The 20,486-nt window shown below is 43.4% G+C and overlaps 1 protein-coding gene across 12 annotated transcripts in view; it reads right to left on the bottom strand.

The window, feature by feature from the left end:
- TPK1 (thiamin pyrophosphokinase 1) overlaps positions 1 to 20,486 on the bottom strand; it is a 417,079-nt gene that overhangs the window by 265,646 nt on the left and 130,947 nt on the right. For all 12 annotated transcript variants that reach the window (XM_084857754.1, XM_084857759.1, XM_084857756.1 and 9 more), the window contains one exon: positions 11,288 to 11,357. In XM_084857754.1, coding sequence (XP_084713880.1) covers positions 11,288 to 11,357 — 70 coding nt within the window. The remainder of the gene's footprint in view (positions 1 to 11,287; positions 11,358 to 20,486) is intronic.

The following is a 20,486-nucleotide window of genomic DNA, read 5'->3' as shown; positions in this document are numbered from 1 at the left end:
ATTTTTTAAAAAAGAGAGAAACTTGTGGAGGAGGAGGAGGAGGAGGAGGAGACTTAGCTGGAATTAAGGGGGGAATCTAATTAATTTGTCAGTGTTCTCTGAGCAGACAAGCCTTTAATAAAACTGCATTGAGAAACAAGAGGAAGGGGAATACGTTACAGAAGTAAATTAATAATCTTTCCAGCAGGCTTAGTTTCCTTAAAGGCAAATAACAAAGTTTTGCTGGAATTATTGTACAAAAACTGAACTTTGATGATATAATATTATCTTATAATAACTAAGATAAGAGTGCATAAAGTGCCAAGTCAGCGAAGAGTGAATCAGACTATTCACTTGTGATACAACGCTCTAGTTTAACCTGAATTATGTATTTACAGTTATGGGAACTCAATTAACATCATTATGTTTATACCATAGGAGTGATATTTGTATAGTATGCATTAATTAGTTTTGAAATAACATAAGTTATTTAAAATATTATTTCCTAGTTGATTCTGTCTGCAGAAGGTATTATGTTTCTTGAACAGAACTGCTGACTACCAAAATAAATTCCATATGTCGGATAGCAGATTGCATATCCTGCTAGGTAAGTGTGCAAAGCACAGGGGCCGAGGTCAATGTGCACTTCTGGCTCATTTCTATTACAAGGGAAACTTCACATCCACAGGGACTGTTATGACCCCCCAGCCCTCAGGCCTTTCAGTGTGCAGCATAGGATTCTGATGAGGATGAGGCACAGGCTACTTCCACAGGGGTAGGACACTCAGTGTCTTTTTCAGGGCCCTCCCAACCAGAGGACAGAGCCCTTCCTTCCTCCTCTGGCTCAGAGGATGTGTCCCCAGCAGAACTTCCATCTCCCCAGCCTTGCAGAAGTCTCAGACTACAAAATCAGATGAGGGTCCTTTAACAATCCAGTCACCTCCTCCAGAAGGGATGGAGCTCACCATGCTACAGGTGTTGATGGCCTACATAAAGCTTCGGTTGGCTTTAGCTCCCTGCTAAGTCAACATTCTCCTATTGTCCTATAGGAAGGTAGTTCTGGCCAGCAGGACCCACTTGGAGCTATCTAAGGTCCTATTGTCTTCCTGCCTTGATCGGAGTAATATCATATGTTATCACTTCTCCCCCGCCCCCACCCGCCCCGAGTCTCAAGGATCCACAGGACAGGATACTGATGAGAATCCACTGCACACACCATAATTATACTGCTCGCAGAAGAGAGAAGCCCCTGCATGCACAAGGCTTCAGAGAGCTGCCATATATAGCAGACCTCTGCACACCTGGTGCAAGTAAATCTCATTGACTGTAATCAGCGGGTATGAACCTCCTGTATATCAAGATCTATGAATGGGGCACTGCTCGAAGTGTCTTCTTCATCAAAAACTAGGTCAACAGCTAACAACAGCCAACAGTACCAGGGCCTTATCTGCAGTGGCACCTTCCCTTTAATTCATTATTTATTTTATTACAATATTTATATCTCACCTTTTGCACCAAAGGCATTCTAGGCCAGCTCACATTAATTAAAATCAAATACGACAATTAAAAACATAAAAAGCCCAATCAGCAGAACAGCAATAAACCCAGTGGAACAAAAAGCCCGGTACCGCTAAATGCCCAGTACCACAACCAGAGTAAAAAAAAAAAAAGTCCTTCTACTACACTCAAAGGACTCCCAAAGCCCTATGGGATATCCCAGCCTTTACCTGACAATGGAAAGCTAACAGCGATGAGGCAGAACAAACTCCCCCTGGGAGTTCCAAAGTCTTGGTGCCACTGTAGAAAAGGCCCTACCCTGGGGAACTCTGGGTTGTACTTCAAATTGTGAAGGGTCCCAAAGCACGGCATCCAAGACAGATCTTCAAAAATTGGTAGGTTCATGTGGAAGAAGACAGCCCTTTAGATCCCCTGGATCCAGGCCATCTAAGGGCTTTAAACATCAATAGCAGAAGTGCTTGAGGACTTCCTGGCTGTATCTGGCAGGCATTATTGAAACAGGATGCTGGACAAGATGGATTCTTGGCCTGATCCAGCACAGCTCTTCTTATGTTCTATTTTCAAAAGCCATCTTACTTTATCCTTTAATATTTTATTAAATATTCTCATTTTTAATGATAGTATTATCTCAGTTGTATTTTATTATTGTTTAAAGTCATATGGAGCCTAGAGGTAGAAAAACAGTATAAAAATAAAACTAGAGCCTAGAGGTAGAAAAACAATATAAAAATAAAATGAAATAGAACACCATAAGCACCACACACACACATCCTCCTGTTTAGCAGAATATATCACTAAGTGGTGGGTATCTTCAAAGGACGATAGAAGATGTGAGTTACAGTGTGATTTTCTCCAACTGGAGAAAAGCAGATTACTACATGGACTAATTCAATCCTTCTCTCTCTCTCTCTCTCTCTCTCTCTCTCTCTCCTTTCCAGGTATTTGTTCAATACTTTTCCTCTCTCTCCTGTTTCAGGTGTTTGCTTTCCCCCTTTGTCAATGGGAATGTTTATACACAGATGACTGAGTAGCGTAGGCATATATAGGCTGTGTCTACAAGCCTATGGAAAATCACTTCTTCAGCATACACAGGAACTAGACCAGAAACAAATGTAGGAGAAATTATTCTGAGTTTAAAACTACAGTTACAAATGATAAAACAGGAAGATTTTTGAAAAATCAAAATGATACCAATGACATGCTCCAAATGGGGGACTCTCCCCCGCCCCCGTGTGTGAGAGAGAGATGGAATATGACTTTTGATCTCCACCAGCAAAACCTGCATTTCACAATATTTAAATCCATTTGCTTAAAATCAAATTTGACTATTTTGAATGTCAGAAATTAATCAAAAGTTGAAGTTGTATGATTTTTGATTGAGCACTGAAGAATAGATAAAATAATAGCAGGGTGTAGGGGAGATGAAAGGTTAATGTTTATATTCTGTTACATGCTATTGGCATCGGTCATTTTAATCCAAACTACTTTGTGCGTCATAAAAGTACTATTATTACCTTCACCTTTGCCCTAAAACTGCTGAACTGAGATATACCGAGACAAAAAAATTTGTTCAGGTCAGACATGGGACAGCAGAGAGATGAAATCAAGGACATATTTGAACCAGCTACACTCAAAAGCAATTCTTTATGGTTTTATTCTGCTTTATTTTATCCCAAAGTTGTTTCTCAATTGCTCTTTCAATGGAATTAGGTTTATGAAAACCACCACTGAAAATGGCATCCCTGTGGCAAGAAATCCCTCTCCATAATGCGCAGTAACATTCCATTTCCTGACACTGCCATGTGGTTTTCCAGAGCCTGTTCCACATCACTGTCTTGCTACTAGCAGAGAAAAAAACAGTGGCTGTATTAGGCTGTCATGGTAAACCAGATTTTTTTTTTTTTTAAATAGCTTTCCATGAGCGAGCCAGGAAAGTAGTCCATGTGGCTGAATCACTCCTGTTTGGCTCTTTGGTGCGAACAGCTAGAGAAGCCAGGGACTCTATGCTCACACTCAGGGCTAAACTATGTATATGCTATTTTAACTACATAGCATGCAGCTGATCCTCACCATTTTGTTTAACTTAGGGTGCAATCCTATGGCTGCTAGACAGCGGCTAGACAGCCATAGGATTGTTTGGTTCCCAAAAAACCACCTCCCCCCTCCCCTCCCCCGCTGCCCCATAGGTGGCACAGATCGTCCCTGGGCTCCACACTTGGATGAGCAGTGCGGAGCGGGGCCACAGGGGATGTTCTCTGGGGTGGGGAGGGGCAGGGAGTGCAGAAATGCCGGTACAATGCTTCTGATGTGTCGTCCGGCCTCCTCCCTCCGCTCCGAAGTCCCACAGCGAATACAGGGTGACCAGAGTGTAGAGGAGAAGATCCGCTCCCCACTCTGCCCCCCCTGCACTGGATAGGCAGCCGCCTCCAAGTTCTGATAGTATTGCTTCCTTAGTGTAAGCACGCTGTGAAGGTTTGAGGCCTACAGAAGCAAGGGGAAAAAGTATCAGGCTTAGAGGCCTGGAGTTTTCTATTGGGAGGGGGTAACCCTGAGAGGAGTAATTTCATTTCTTGGGGTTCAGTGTCAGTTTCAATTCTCCACTTAAGTTTCATTTCTTCAGGTTTGAAACACTAGTTTTGGTTTTGAGGGAGGAGGGTATATAAAGAGAGTGAGAGAGTCAGTAAGAGCAGAGATAGCGAGAGCCTGAAGGGAGAGCAGTCTGAAGAGTGGGAAGGAAGAAGCAGCCTAGAAAAGTCTAAGGACAGCTAGGGTAAAGGAACTTGCGTTTTGCAATTCTGATGTTCTTTTAAGGCCTTTTGTATCACTCAGCTCTATTGTGTAAATACCTTTAGTGGTAATTTGTTTGCTTTAAATCTACTAGAAAAGTGTTGTGGTTAAACTCTGTGTCTAGGGTGTCAATCACCCCACGTCTACAGCCTAAATCTGACATTACTGGGAAGGGGAAGGAAGGAAGGTGGGACTCTTAAGGGGCAGGAGATCTTTAAGGGGTTGCTCAGGAGGTCCAGGTCATAAATGGAACCTTGACACATGCGGAGGCCCGATCTGGATGGGGACCACCATGCTCAGGTAGTTGAGGCTTAAACCTTCCATCCAGACCCTCCCCCCCCACCCCATTGCAAGAATGAAAACAAGGGGGAACTGCATTGGTGCCAATGGAGGGTCCCCCCTTTTCAGTCTCCACAGTGGGGGGAGGTGAATTCGTAGGGGGTGGGGGAGTGGCTGAATGAAAGGTGTTAAACCTCCCCAACCCATGTGTGATGGTCCTGATCTGGATTGGGCCCCTGTGTCCTCCTTACACAAAGATAAACAAAATGGTGAGGATCAGCTGCACACTTCGTATTTAACATGGTGTGTAGTTTAGCCCTGAGAGGAGGGCTTGAATGAGCCTTTTGCATGTTTCTTGAGTTGTGCATGAATTATGATGATTACTATTATTATTTAACCAATGTATATAGTGCTTACCATATCTAAAGATAGCTCTATGTGTTTTACAAAACTGGAAATTAAAATCCATCATAATGCAAAAATTAGTTAAAGTACTTACAGTGTTTAAAACCAAAGCCAAAAGCACAGTAATTAGTAAACAAATTAACTGGGCAACACAGTCATTCAGGGAGGGCTTGGGTAAAGACATGGGTCTTCAACAGGTGCCTAAAATACACCACTCCTTCAGTGCGTGGAACCAATGTTGCTGGCCCTTCTGTTCAAAATCCGAGTTCTGTTAAGAAATCAGCTGTCAGTTCAGGACATACAGTCTATCTAAGTCTGTTTTAGGCAACACCAAAGTATAAAATCAAAATGCCAAAGAGAAAGAAAGAGCCAAGGCTTTTGAAAAAATAAAGTCAGCTGCAGGATTTTTTGGGTAATATATGTCTCTGTACTTTTTGTTGTTGTTCAGTCGTTCAGTCGTGTCCGACTCTTCGTGACCCCATGGACCATAGCACGCCAGGCCTTCCTGTCCTCCGCTCTCTCCCGGAGTGTGCTCAAGTTCATATTCATTGCATCGGTGATGCTATCTAGCCATCTCATCCTCTGCCGTCCCCTTCTCCTTTTGTCTTCAGTCTTTCCCAGCATCAGGGTCCTTTCCAGAGAGTTTTCTCTTCGCATTAGGTGGCCAAAATATTGGAGCTTCAGCTTCAGTATCTGTCCTTCCAATGAGCACTCAGGGTTGATTTCCTTTAGTATGGACTGATCTGACCTCCTTGCAGTCCAGGGGACTCGTAAGAGTCTTCTCCAGCACCACAGTTTGAAAGCATCAATTCTTCGGCGCTCAGCCTTCCTTATAGTCCAGCTCTCACAGCCATACATTACTACTGGGAAAACCATAGCTTTGATTAGACGGACCTTTGTCGGCAAGGTGATGTCTCTGCTTCTTACTATGCTGTCTAGGTTGGCCATAGCTTTCCTCCCAAGGAGCAAGCATCTTTTAATTTCATGGCTACAGTCACTGTCTGCGGTGATCTTGGAGCCCAAGAAAGTAAAATCTGTCACTGCTTCCATTTCTTCCCCTTCCATATGCCAGGAAGTGATGGGGCCAGATGCCATGATCTTCGTTTTTTTAATGTTGAGTTTCAAACCAGCTTTTGCACTCTCCTCTTTCACCCTCAACAAGAGGATCTTTACATCCTCTTCGCTTTCTGCCATTAGGGTGGTATCATCTGAGTATCTGAGGTTGTTGATAATTCTCCCAGAAATCTTAATTCCGACCTGTGATTCATCCAACCCGGCGTTTCTCATGATGTACTCTGCATATAAGTTAAATAAGCAGGGCGACAATATGCAGCGTTGTCGTACTCCTTTCCCAATTTTGAACCACTCGGTTGTTCCATGTCTGGTTCTAACTGTTGCTTCTTGCAACAGTACAGGTTGCAAGTACTGTTGCAAGAACAGTACAGGTTCTCAGGAGACAGGTAAGGTGGTCTGGTACTCCCATCACTTTAAGAATTTGCCACAGTTTGTTGTGATCCACACAATCAAAGGCTTTAGCGTAGTCAATGAAGCAGAAATAGACGTTTTTCTGGAATTCTCTTGCTTTCTCCATGATGCAGCGAATGTTGGCGATTTGATCTCTAGTTCCTCTGCCTCTTCGGAACCCAGCTTGTACTTCCGGTAGTTCTCGGTTCGCATACTGCTGAAGCCTAGCTTGTAGGATTTTGAGCATCACCTTGCTGGCATGTGAAATGAGCGCAATTGTGCGGTAGTTTAACACTCTTTGGCGTTGCCCTTCTTTGGAATTGGAATGTAAACTGACCTTTTCCAGTCTTGCGGCCATTGTTGAGTGTTCCAAATTTGTTGGCATATTGAATGCAGCACTTTAACATCATCATCTTTTAGGATTTTAAATAGCTCAGCTGGAATACTGTTATCTCCGCTAGCTTTGTTGTTAGTAATGCTTCCTAAGGCCCACTTGACTTCACTCTCGAGGATGTCCGGCTCAAGTTCAGTGACCGCACTATCATGGCTATCAGGGACATTCAGATCTTTCCTGTATAGTTCTTCTGTGTATTCTTGCCACCTCTTCTTAATCTCATCTGCTTCTGTTAGGTCCCTGCCTTCTTTGTCCTTTATCATGCCAGTCTTTGCACAAAATGTTCCCTTGAGATCTCCGATTTTCTTGAAGAGATCTCTAGTCTTTCCCATTCTGTTGTTTTCCTCGATTTCTTTGCATTGTTCATTTAAAAAGGCCTTCTTGTCTCTCCTTGTTATTCTCTGGAACTCTGCATTCAGTTGGGTATATCTTCCCCTTTCTCCCTTGCTTTTTGTTTCCCTTCTTTCCTCAGCTACTTGTAAAGCCTCATCAGACAGCCACTTTGCTTTCTTGCATTTCTTTTTCTTTGGGATGGATTTCGTTGCTGCCTCCTGAACAATGTTACGGACCTCCGTCCATAGTTCCTCAGGCACTCTGTCTATCAGGTCTAATCCCTGAAATCTATTCCTCACCTCCACTGTGTATTCATCAGGGATATGATTTAGGTCATACCTGAATGGTTTAGTGGTTTTCCCTACGTTCTTCAATTTAAGCTGAAATTTTGCAACAAGAAGCTCATGATCTGAGCCACAGTCAGCTCCAGGTCTTGTTTTGACTGACTGTATAGAGCTTCTCCATCTTTGGCTGCAAAGGACATAATCAATCTGATTTCGATATTGACCATCTGGTGATGTCCATGTGTAGAGTCGTCTCTTGTGCTGTTGGAAAAGAGTGTTTGCTATGATCAGCGTGTTCTCTTGGCAAAACTCTATTAGCCTTTGTCCTGCTTCATTTTGTACACCAAGGCCATGCTTGCCTGTTATCCTGGTGATTTCTTGACTTCCTACTTGGGCATTCCAATCCCCTATGATGAAGAGGACATCTTTTTTTGGTGTTAGTTCTAGAAGGTGTTGTAGGTCTTCCTCAGCTTCTTTGGCATCAGTGGTTGGGGCATAGACTTGAATTACTGTGATGTTGAATGGTTTGCCTTGGATTCGTACTGAGATCATTCTATCGTTTTTAAGATTGTACCCCAGTACTGCTTTTCCCACCCTTTTCTTGACTATGAGTGCTACTCCATTTCTTCTAAGGGATTCTTGCCCACAATAGTAGATATGATGGTCACCTGAATTAAATTCGCCCATGCCTGTCCATTTTAGTCCGCTGATTCCCAAGATGTCGATGTTCAATCTTGCCATCTCATGTTTGACCACCTCCAGCTTACCTTGATTCATTGATCTGACATTCCAGGTTCCTAAACAATATTGTTCTTTACAGCATTGGATTTTCTTTTCACCACCAGACACATCCACAGCTGAGTGTCCTTTCGGCTTTGGCCCAGCCGCTTCACTCTTTCTGGCGCTACTTGGAAATACCCTCTGCTCTTCCCCAGTATTATATTGGACACCTTCCGACCTGAGGGGCTCATCTTCCGGTGTCATCTCTTTTGGCCTTGTGATACGTTCCATGGGGTTTTCTTGGCAAGAATACTGGAGTGGGTTGCCATTTCCTTCTCCAGTGGACCACATTTTGTCAGAACTCTCTGCCGTGACCTGTCTGTCTTGGGTGGCCCTGCACGGCATAGCTTATGGCTTCACTGAGTTACGCAAGCCCCTTCGCCACAACAAGGCAGTGATCCATGAAGAGGCTCTGTACTTTTAGGGTTGCAATATTACACAGACATGCTAAATTATTAAATGCAGGAGGGGGGAAGGGTTATTTTCCCTCCATAGGCACAGTACTTCTTTTGCACAAATCATTCCCATAATTGCTACACTGAGAGTGATTATGCAAAACAGAGTACTAGGATGATAAGAGCTGTGATTCCTTACCTGTATTTCTCTATGAGGATTTAAATAACACTTTAAAGGGTTAGCATGGAATAAAAAAATCGCTTAGCAGTTAAGAGCTAGGCTCAGGAATAGCAATTGCTAACCTTCCCTATCATCATCTACTATACTTTCTCCCTGTGCCTTAAGCCTGTCAGTTAATGTCTCATCATATAAAGATTGAAGGAGAAAAGAACGAGACTATAACAAGTTGTTAAAGTAAGAAGCATCCATCTCTAGAGAGAAGAGGAACTTGTTAACTTCACAAGTAATCAGGGAAAAGAACATTACACAAGTCCTTTCTCAGTTCGGGAAGAAGAAATAGCTCCTTCAAAAACAACCAATTAAATATTTGGGCTTTGGTGTTTGTTTATTTTTAACAGTATGGGCTGTAGCATCTCTACATTGAACCAATGTTTCTGGCTGGCTGAATCTTCTGAGTGCAGTTATCTCCTGAGAGTCCACTGGGCTGTGTTAAAACAGGAAGATGCATTGGTAGCGATTTGATGCTACCACTTGAATCAAAGAGCAGAACTACAAAAATGGCAACTCCACGAAGAGTTCTTCCCCATGATGTGGAGTACATAAGAAAATAAGAAGAGCCATGGTGGATTAGACCACAGGTCCATCTAGTCCAGCATTCTGTTCACACAGTGGCCACCCAGCTGTCGACCAGGAACCCACAAGCAGGGCACAAGCGCAACAGAACACTCCCACCCATGTTCCTCAGCAACTGGTGTACAAAGGCTCACTGCCTCTGGTACTGGAGATAGCACATAGCCATCAGGACTAGTAGCCATTGATAGCCTTTTCCTCCAGGAATTTCTCCAACTCCCTTTTAAAGCCATCCAAACTGGTGGCCATCACTGCATCACTGCAAACTGGTGGCCATCACTGTCGACCAGGAACCCACAAGCAGGGCACAAGCGCAACCGAACACTCCCACCCATGTTCCCCAGCAACTGGTGTACAAAGGCTCACTGCCTCTGGTACTGGAGATAGCACATAGCCATCAGGACTAGTAGCCATTGATAGCCTTTTCCTCCAGGAATTTCTCCAACTCCCTTTTAAAGCCATCCAAACTGGTGGCCATCACTGCATCCTGTGGTAGAAAGTTCTAAAGTGTATGCACTGTGGGAAGAAGGATTTCTTTTTATCTGTCCTGAATCTCCCACCGATCAGCTTCATGGGATGACCCCGGGTTCTAGTATTTTGAGAGAGGGAGAAAAATGTCTCCCCATCCACATTCTCCACGCGATGCATAATTTTGTACACCTCTATCATGTGCTCCCCTACCCTCCTTTTTTCCAGGCTTAACAATCCCAGCTGTTGTAACCTTCTCTCATAGGGGAGATGCTCCAGCCCCTTGATTCTTTTAGTTGCCCTTTTCTACACTTTTTCCAGCTCTACAATATCTTTTTTAGGTGTGGTGTCCAGAACTGTACACAGTATTCCAAGTGTGGTCACACCACAGATTTGTATAGGGGCAGTATGATATGGGCAGTTTTATTCTCAATTCTTTTTCTAATTATGCCTAACATGAGGTTTGCCTTTTTTTTACAGGAGCCACACACTGGGTTAACATCTTCATTGAGCTTTCCACCACACCCACAAGATCTCTGTCCTGGCCAGTCACCGCTAGCTCAGATCTCATCAGGCTATACTTGAAGTTGAGATGTTTTGCCTAAATGTGCATTGCTTTATGCTTGCTTACATTGTACGACATTTGCCAATTAGAGGCCCATTCTCCCAGTTTAGAGAGATCCTTTTGGAGCTCTTCATAACCCCTTTTTGTTTTAACCACCCTAAATAATTTGGTGTCATCTGCAAACCTGGCCACTTCACTGCTCACTCCTAATTCCAGATCATTTCTGAACAGGTTGAAAAGCATTGGTCCTAATACAGATCCCTGTGGGACCCCACTATTTACTCCTCTCCACTGGGAGAATTTACCATTTATTGGTATCAAAGGGCAGAAAAGTTTTACTTTTCTGCCTTGTGATGTCATCATGTTGTGCATTTCTCTGCCCCTTGCTCCCCATCACAGACAGCTGCTGGTGGGAATGGGGAACTCACAACACTATGACATCAGGACCCTGGGTAAATGACCCTACATCATCCTTCCCCAACTTGGTACCCTCCAGATGTTTGAGACTACAGCTTCCAGCATTCCTGACCATTGGTCATGCTAGCTGGGGCTGATGGGAGTTGGAAGGCCGAACACTCAAGAGGGCATCAGGTTGGGGGCAGGCTGCCCTACATGTTACGAGGAAGAGGAGAAGAGCATGTCATGAAGACGCCATTTTGACAGAGGGGGTGGGGCAGCAGCTCCATGCGGTGCATAACGTGTACGTCTGTCAAACAAAACAGATGAGCAAAGGGAATTCTTAGAAAGTTGTAAATGCAAGCTCATCAACACTCTTTGTGAAGATGAAAGGGGGAAAATTATCAGAACAGATTATTATGAATGTACCTTTCATGGTTTCCTTCTGTGATATGATACAGGCGATTAGCACCTCCGTCGGCACATGCTCTCAGAACAGCTGGAAGGAAAGGAAGAAGCTGTCAAGAAGCTGCCATCATAACCGAGTAATGAATTTATTTACATGGAAATATTTTCTTGCAACATGGCACAGCCAGGACCTCCAGAATATTTATTTATTTACTTGCTTACTTACTAAATTTAAAGACTGCCTTATGGCAGAGCTCCCAATGTGGTTTACAAAAACAAGATAAAATGCACATAAAAAAATATAATAGCAACATGTTTTAAAAAGAAAATATATTGAAACACATTAAAAAGCCTGAGAGAATAAATATGTCTTTATCTGGAGCCAAAAGGAGAGCAATATTGGTGCCAGATGGGCCCCTCAGGCCAGGGAGTTCCATAAACATGGCACCACCACTGTGAGGTGATATCAGTGATATCATTTTGAGGCAGGGGAAGGAAACCGCAAAGCTGCACTGATCTGCCAAACACAGCCTCCCTTCACTTGGTGCACTCCAGATGTTTTGGACTACAACTCTCAACATCCCTGACTACTAAACATGCTGGCTGGGGCTAATGGGAGCTGTAGTCCAAAACATCTGGCAAGCACCAGGGTTGGGGAAGTCTGGCCTAAGGTGTTCAAAATTCTGTGGCACAGTATCCAAATCTTCCCATTTTTGAAGTGACTATGAAACCTTTCCTGTTCCCTTTTTCTATTCTATACATTTACTTCCTGGCTTTAATAAATTATAAGTCTGATATCACTTAAGTCACCTACAATGGAAGTGAATATATTGAGATTTTGGTCATATGTAAATCAGTTAATTGATTAGTTAAAATTGCAATGATTAATCAACTGCAGCCCTAACAAAAATCATGAATGAGCCACCGCATGCACACATAGTCATACGTGAATTAATGCATAAAAACGCACTGCTATAAAAAGCACCAAGAATTCAATTCTATATCTCCCAGAAAGGGAAACGTAGATTCAGAGTTGAAATGTTCCTGGCAGTTCCTTGCCCTTTTCACATTGCCTATGGCATTGTCACTAAGATATTGTGGCACTGCATGAAGCTTTCATTTCCGCCTCTGACAGATAGTGGAAAGTAATAATTGTCCCAACTTCAAACATGCTTCAAATATGCATCAGATCTCAGATATGTTTTAATTAAATTGCACAGCACTCCAGCATAGCCTTGCACTTATACAGTACATTATTCTCCCATGATATTTTCTGAGGTTATCTGGAATACATCTTATGTCTTGAAATCACCAGGATAAAGTTGGGTAGCTCATGGAAGCTGCTCATCCAGGGCAGGAGCAATCTGTGATAACTCAAATTAAAATGTTTGTCTTACAGTAACTAGATTTCAAGTAGTCTTCCACATATTTACTCGTAATACTTCAATCATTCTATACTTTAAAAGTTATTTAGAAAACCATTTGCAAGGTGCTGATCTTTTTCCAGCAAGTTAATGATTCACACCAGTATGAATCAGAGGCAAAGGTTCTCCAGCTAAGTAGTGGACAATTAACTGACAGGCAAAGGGCTCAATAAATTAAATTAATATTCCACAGCTGTGGACCAAATCGTGCTTGGTTGTTATGGATGTTTTTAAACAATAGATATTATAAATATCAAGACTCTGGCATCACTTAGCGGTACTGTTTGGGTAAAAATTCTAAACTTCAAATGTGAATGGGGAAATGAGAAAATAGCAAAATAGCAATTTTACTTAATGCCTTTTAGAATTATAAATATGAGAATGCATTATCGATAATGACCTTACTGCGCAATGTCCTTGGGATCTCAGAAATAATTCATTTCTGCACATTATTACTATTCCTTACAATACTGTAGTGATATATATGTTTGCTAGCCAAAAGAGAGGCTTACATAAACACACACACCTTGGATATATATTGCTTACAATCTTCAATAGGCAATAGTTGTAAAAAGCTATAAACATGGGTGCCTGTTGACATGATTAGGTATCCTGGGACACAGTGAGTTCATTTCACACATTACACCAGGGGTCCCCAACATTTTTAGGTGAGTGGGAACATTCAGAATTTTGAGAGTATCACGGGCACCCTCCCAAAATGGCTGCCATGGGGGGCTTCCCCATTCATAACATGGCTGCCATGGTGGACATGGCTGGTCACAAAATGCTCATTCCCCAGAAGACAAACCAGTGAGACTAAAAGAAAAGGAACTTGCCCAAGAACCTAAGTCCAAAGCGGAGGTGGGATCTGAGCTCCAAAACACAAAACCACTCTATTGAACCCAAATAAAGATGGCACGGTAGGCAGCACTTTGCTTTGGAGCATGCATGCAACCTGCCCAGTTCAAAACATTTTTTTCTTAATTCTAAGAAATAAAATAAAACCAGGAGGGGTAGGGAGCCTGGCAGGCACCAAGAGCACCACACTGGACACCACTTTCCATCTCTGTAGTGTCACCACCTGTCCAGACTCCTACTTTAAAATAGGCTTGATATGTTGCAGAAAGCAGGGGGGAGGGCAGGTGCCTTGGTTTCTTTTGGCTTAGTCACTGGAGAAATGTATAAACCCTCTGGGAAAGCTGTGTTATCAGAGATTGGAAACCACCAAGGTTGTAACTTGGCACCCCAGTTAGATCTCTCCACTTTAATACCTTAACATCTACTGCCCTTTAACCCAGTAGATGGTGGTAACTGTTGATTCCTTGGGTAATGAGGATTTTTGTCCTAGTGGTAAAGCTGGAGGCACCGGACACCTATTTAATCTGATTTATCTACTGACCCCCCAAGAATGCCTGGACAAAGACAGGGCTAAGTATTCCCTAAAGAACCCCAGAAACACCACACCTTCTTAAACATCAAGACATCTTGTAGTACTGAATTTCCTGTTAAGTATACAACGCGTGAAAAAGTATTTATTTTGTTTATACTGAAATTATTGTCAATCAACTTAATTATTTTCAGTTATTTTGGAAAAAGAGGAATTGCTTTTCTCTCTGCCCACTCTTCTCCACACTGTTCATAATTTTATATGCTTCTATTATGTCCATCCTTGAGAGAGTTCCATCCTTAAGGGGGGGGGGGGTTAAAAATGATTTTAAATACAAACAAAATGGAAATATATCCTCCTGCCAACTGTTGCCTTTCTCCCCCTTCCCTTCACCTCTTCAACTTTCAGATAGAATCTTTAACAGATTTTTTCTATTTTACAAAAGAGGCATAAGTACACTAGTGAAAGTGTAACAAAGGTATAACAAAAATGACAGAATGACAATTAAAAAGCTTTGAAAATATGACTTGCAGATGTTTTCTTGTAAGAAATTATTTAAGCCTGACAGTGAGATGTAGATGTAGTTCGAGCACTGATGGTATTTCTGAAGTTTTGAAATTAGGTTGTTTAATAATTCAGTGTGAGTGTGCACAAACTCCAAGTTTTGAATGTGACTTTTTTATTTCTTCATTGCCTGGTTCTTTGTTTTTCCCCCAAAGCAGCATTATTGATTTCTGACACCAGGAAGACAAGAAGCTAAGAGTATGATGGAATGCCCCCTGCTAAAAGTGATTTTAATTGCCATTCAGAATTTCCATCAGATGGATTTTAAAAGCAAAGAAACTTTCCCAAACTGCGTTGAGGAAACTTGTTCCAGAAAAATAAAATAAAGAGAAGGATCCTTTATTCTCATGATCACAGAGAAATGAGAAACATTTGGGAGCCCTCTGTGAATTTTGAAGAGAAAAAAGTGCACTCAAAGGTTACCACTTTTCAGCAAAGGTCTATGGTGGGCATGCACATCTTGTGAGCCGCCCAACTGAAAGCAACCCACCAGCCGCCCAACTGAATGCAACCCACCAGCCGCCCAACTGAAAGCAACCCACCAGCCGCCCAACTGAATGCAACCCACCAGCCGCCCAACTGAATGCAACCTACCAGCCACCCAACTGAATGCAACTGTCAGGAGCGCCCTAGCGGCCTCTTTCAGTAGACTCCAATAGCCAACTCAAGACACAGATGAAAGGATTCTTTTCAAGGCTTTAATCCTTTTACAACTTAATGACTCTTTCAGATGTTAATCACCAGTGGCTAAGCAAGGAACAGCAGAGAAGCCTCTGCTCTGAGTAGGCAGTTGATCCCCGTTTGAAGGAGAGTCACTTGAAGACCCTGAACTTATGGGCTAGGGAGAGATCCTCCGTCTTTCCCTTGGGTCCACAGGAGGCAGCCGTTGCTTGTGCGCCAAACAGGCGCTACGCCTCCTTTCCGCGCCCTCCATCGTTCGTCGCTCCCTGCGTCTGTGTCGAGCATCTAGCAAGCCCCGTTCCCGCACTTTCTCACTGCTAGGATCACTATCTATCTCAGGAATGCCAGCAGGAGGAATCTCTGCCAGCTGCTGTGCCTGTGAGGGATGAGCTGGCTCCTCTCCCATGGATTGCTCATCCTCCTCAGAATCAGAACTGCTCTGGGGTTCTATCGGCTCAGTTTCCACCCTGACAGCAACACACCAGCAGCCCAACTGAATGCAACCCACCAGCCGCCCAACTGAATGCAACCCACCAGCCGCCCAACTGAATGCAACCCACCAGCAGCCCAACTGAAAGCAACCCACCAGCCTCCCAACTGAAAGCAACCCACCAGCTGCCCAACTGAAAGCAACCCACCAGCCGCCCAACTGAATGCAACCCGCCAGCCGCCCAACTGAATGCAACCCGCCAGCCGCCCAACTGAATGCAACCCACCAGCCGCCCAACTGAAAGCAATCCACCAGCCACCCAACTGAAAGCAACCCACCAGCCGCCCAACTGAATGCAACCCACCAGCCAGGGCCTAGATCAGGGATGCATAATCTTTTTGGCCCCAAGAGGGACATGTGATGTTGGCTTGGGGGTCAGAGGACCTACACATGTGCACACACATGCATGCATAAACAGTAGCAATCTGGCTAAAGATTGCTCTTTTCTTACTGCTAGCAGGAGTGGAAACAGAGTGATCTGTATGAAAATCTCTGGGGAAGGGAGTAGAGAGTACAAGTGGCAGGGAATTTGGCAGCAATGGGGGGGCATCAGGGCACCCTTGGGGGTTGCAAGTTGTTAAACCCTGGGCTTGACAAACTTCCTGCTTTTACTGTTTTCCCAGGACTGCAAAAATAGAGGCAACAATATGTCTCCAAGAGAACACCATAAGTGATGGTTGAACTGTCCTCAACTTGGTGGGTCATAAGTTGTATAGCCTTGGTTTAAGGGGATTGTGCTTCACCCATGGAACATCAGCCAGCAGCAATCGTACAATCATACAGCTCTTTACCCGTCTCCCTGGTTCTGATCTTTTAGTGTTTATGCTATTTGTAAACCCTCCTTCACAACTAAGTGAGCTAGACTCCTCTTAAAATGGAAGCTGGGATTCTTGGGATTCAAACAGGAGCCTATGGGAAGCACAGCACTGGTTCAAAAGAAGCACACAGCCAGCAAACCCGGTACTGCCTATCAGTATCACTCCAGATTTTTGAGTGGCTTTGGGCAAGACACCCTTACTGGGCCTCCTCCCTCAGTGAATGCACTTTCTCACCAGCTCCTATTGCTCCTCCTCCTCTTTCTCATCATTGCTATGACCACTTGCTTGCTTGACAGGCAGAGAACCAGTGAGTAAGTAGGCAGTGGCATCTTCTGCTCCTCCTTCTCACCAACATCATTGTCTGGGCTGGAGTGAGAGGCAGGGGAACAAGCAGGCTGCAGTGGTGAAGACGAGGAGCAAGTCTGGGGGGGTCTTGCCTGTGGGCCCCTGCTGGGGTGTGAGCCCTTGCCAAGTGCCTGAACATGCCTACCCTTGACGGTGGCCCTGTTGCCCATCTACAATCTAGCCCAAAATATCATACAGAGAAACCATTTCTTGATTTCTGTCTCATAGTACAATGAGAACAGATGATAGGGAAAGCAGAGCACACAGGGGTGCACTGTCTCCGCCTACGTCACAGTCCCTGACAACCCTCCCCAATCTGTTTCATTGCTCATGATGCAGACCACCACCACAGCTTAAGCAAGGGACTGGGTCATGCTTGAAGAAGTGTTCCAGTTTCACTCTTCCATTGCCCAGCCATGGTGGCAGCTTGAGAGACAAGCTGCAAGATACCAGGGGAGCATACCTCCCTTACCTCTCCTCCTCAGTCTGACATGGTTTTGCGGGCAGATTAACTATTGTGATTTTCGGCAACAACAAAAAGGTGGGCTGAACACTGTTTAAATAGTTCCGACAGATTTCCTTACTTTGATTTGTTTTCTTAAATTGAACTGAGCACGAACTGCAAACTGGCAAATCTGGTTGCTGCTGTTGTTTGTTTACGCACTTTTCATTTAATAATGCAGAGTGCATTAACTCTACTGCAAATGATTGGAAAGGACAGTTTCTTATCACTGCAGAATACATTTCACTACAAATCGCCTACCCCAGGACTCATCCCCAACTCTATTGTCAATTATGACTTTCTTTCTCTGAACTCTCAAAACTCATAACAACAAAATCGTATTATTCCATTTTTCTTAGAGGCAGATTGGAATATTACAATGCATAAATTGAACAAATCTAACCCAATTGATACTTTGCTGAAATATAATCCAAGACAGCTTGCTTTTCTTATGAAAGATTTTAACTGAAAAGCTACCTGGAGACTAAAATGTGCAAGTTGCAAGTGGCTACCATACTACAGCAAGCACAATCCTTTAGCTCACATAGAATTGTTTTCTAGAATATATTTTCTAATTCCTTGACAGGGTACATTCTACTCTATTGCTCACTTCACATATGCCTGTATATTTTTTCTCATCAGTGGCCTTTATAGAGCTGATACGTTCTTGCAGTGCACGTCGAAGGAGGCAATTTCTCCCTTCAGATCTCATTCAGTTTTCATATGCTCATAGTTCGTTGCAATGCATGGTTCTGCACCCTGGACACATCATTAGTTTGGGAAAGAATTTGAGAAGTGAATAGGGAGAACATGGTAAAAAGGGCAGGTAAATAATAAAAAGGAAGGGAAGAAATGTCAGTAAACTGAGAAATAAGGGAAGACAAAGCGCTTAAAATTGCCAACTTATTCTTTGGAATAAACTAACAAAATGCCCATCATAACAACAAGGAAGGTGTGTGTAGCACTAAGGTATCCCTTGTGTGTGTGTGTCATGGGGTGGGGGTCTTCAGCCATTAAGACCCAAGCCTGATCCTACCTGCATAGCTCTGTTTCAGGGTCTATTTCTTGGTTACATTCAAGTGTTACAGATCCTTTTTAACTGGGAGGGAGGGAGGGAGGGAGGGGGAACTGATAAAATGTCAATGTTGAACAATGCTGACAGAGCCAAAGAATGAAATGTGCTATAAAGCCTTTCAATCCATGATACACTGAGGAATATTTCTGGACCCACTCTGAACTCTTAGGGTCTTGGCTTGCTTCTTCTTTTTTCTACCAGTGATGACAACAGGCCATGTACTAAGCTCCTACACAGGAATCCAAAGAAGGGATATCGATGGGTGGAAGAGCAGTGGTGTGGTGGAGCTGGAGCTCACAGGGATGCAGTGTTGTCACTTCTTTATTATCATGGATACGGACATCATCTGCCACCACCTCCCGCCCCCAGCCCCCTGACTCCCGTGCTGCCTCTGACTTTAGCTGCAATCCTCACCGTAGGTGGAAGGGAGGGGGAATGAATTTTAGCAACAACATATTGTTCCCTGCTGTAATCCAAAGTATTTTGGGGTGGCTTGATCTTGAATGGGTAATTAAGACCCACTAGCTTTACAAAAGACTTGCTCCTGGTGGAGATGGAAACTGCTAGAACTGGTTTGTTGATATGGATCAACAAAGCTGCCTGTATTTTTGGACACTTCTTGGGGGTGTGGCTATAGGGATTGCCATGATGAGTACCTGCATATCAACATTCAGCACTACACCACTGTGGAAGAGAAACATGCATACAGACGACATAATGCAAGTCACTGAAGCCTTTTTCAGCTAGAACACTAGAAAACCATTACGAACCAAGCTATCTACATAGCTGAATCCTAGCTTCCATTTCTTGGTGTCCAGGAATGGCAGAATGTTGGGAGAGTGGTATGGAATGTGGAGAATTGGCTTCCATTATATATATGGAAATCTCAATAAAGCCCCCACATCAAACAACTCACCTATTACCACCTTCTGTGCCTACTTCATCCTAGGGATGTCAGAGAAATCTGCAATGGATTCAAATGAGTTTGTATTTCTATGAATCTGACCTGTGGATTCTGCAGTGGATCTGCTTTTCCCAAGTCACATAGATTCTGCAAACCCGCAGACTGATTTTTTTTTTTTTTAAACTTAGGGGAAGGATTGCGCAAATTCGCACTTGTGCTAGTGGACATTAGCGCAAGTGCGCCCTTGTGCTAATGCACATTTACGTAAAAGGAACAAAATTCTCATACATCCGTAAAACCCCCCTGATTCCATCAATGAGCAGACAATGGAATGAAAGACACCTGAGAATCCACAAAACACAGATGGAACAAATTTAACAAAATCTGTTCATCCCTACTTCATTCCCCTCTCTTATTACCATCGTCCAAGATTTCACATTTTTCACAGCCAAAAGGGCTACAAAGTGATCTTTAAAACAACAGTGAAAAGCTTCCAAGACTGCATTTCTGTGCCTACATAGAAGTGGAGAATACATATAGCCCCACCAATGAGAACATAAATGGGCAATTCATTGACAAGAGTGCCTGGGTCTATGGATATCAAGACTGTTTTTCATCACACTTGGTTTCCATAGACTCATAGTAGATTTAACAATAAAATGGAAAATGTTTTAAGGGGAGTTCAGATACAAAATGTGTACTCTTAAGAAGGTCACTAGGAAAGTCAGACATCAGCAATGGGCAATTATCTCCTCAGCTCTTGCAAACATCCTCTAAACACCATATCTGGGAGTTAGTGTGTTTCTGAATATGATAGGAAGATACTTGGAGTGCTGACAAGTCCTGGCAATTTCCTACCCATCAGATATTTTTGACACTGTCAGGTACCTCTACAGATTTTACAATGCTCGAACCTTTGCATGCGTTTCATGAAGCAGAGTATTCCACCTCAAGATTCTGAAGACTTCCTTTGTGGTTTAGAGGTTAAATGTCAGACGCATACCAGGGAGACCTGGGGTCCAGTTCCCTG

This window comes from Heloderma suspectum, chromosome 5, assembly GCF_057233095.1.
Source record: "Heloderma suspectum isolate Gila_16-S chromosome 5, 16-S_ref, whole genome shotgun sequence".
NCBI lineage: Eukaryota > Metazoa > Chordata > Lepidosauria > Squamata > Helodermatidae > Heloderma > Heloderma suspectum.
Note: the sequence above shows the minus strand (reverse complement) of the source record. Positions and strands in the feature narration are given on the sequence as shown.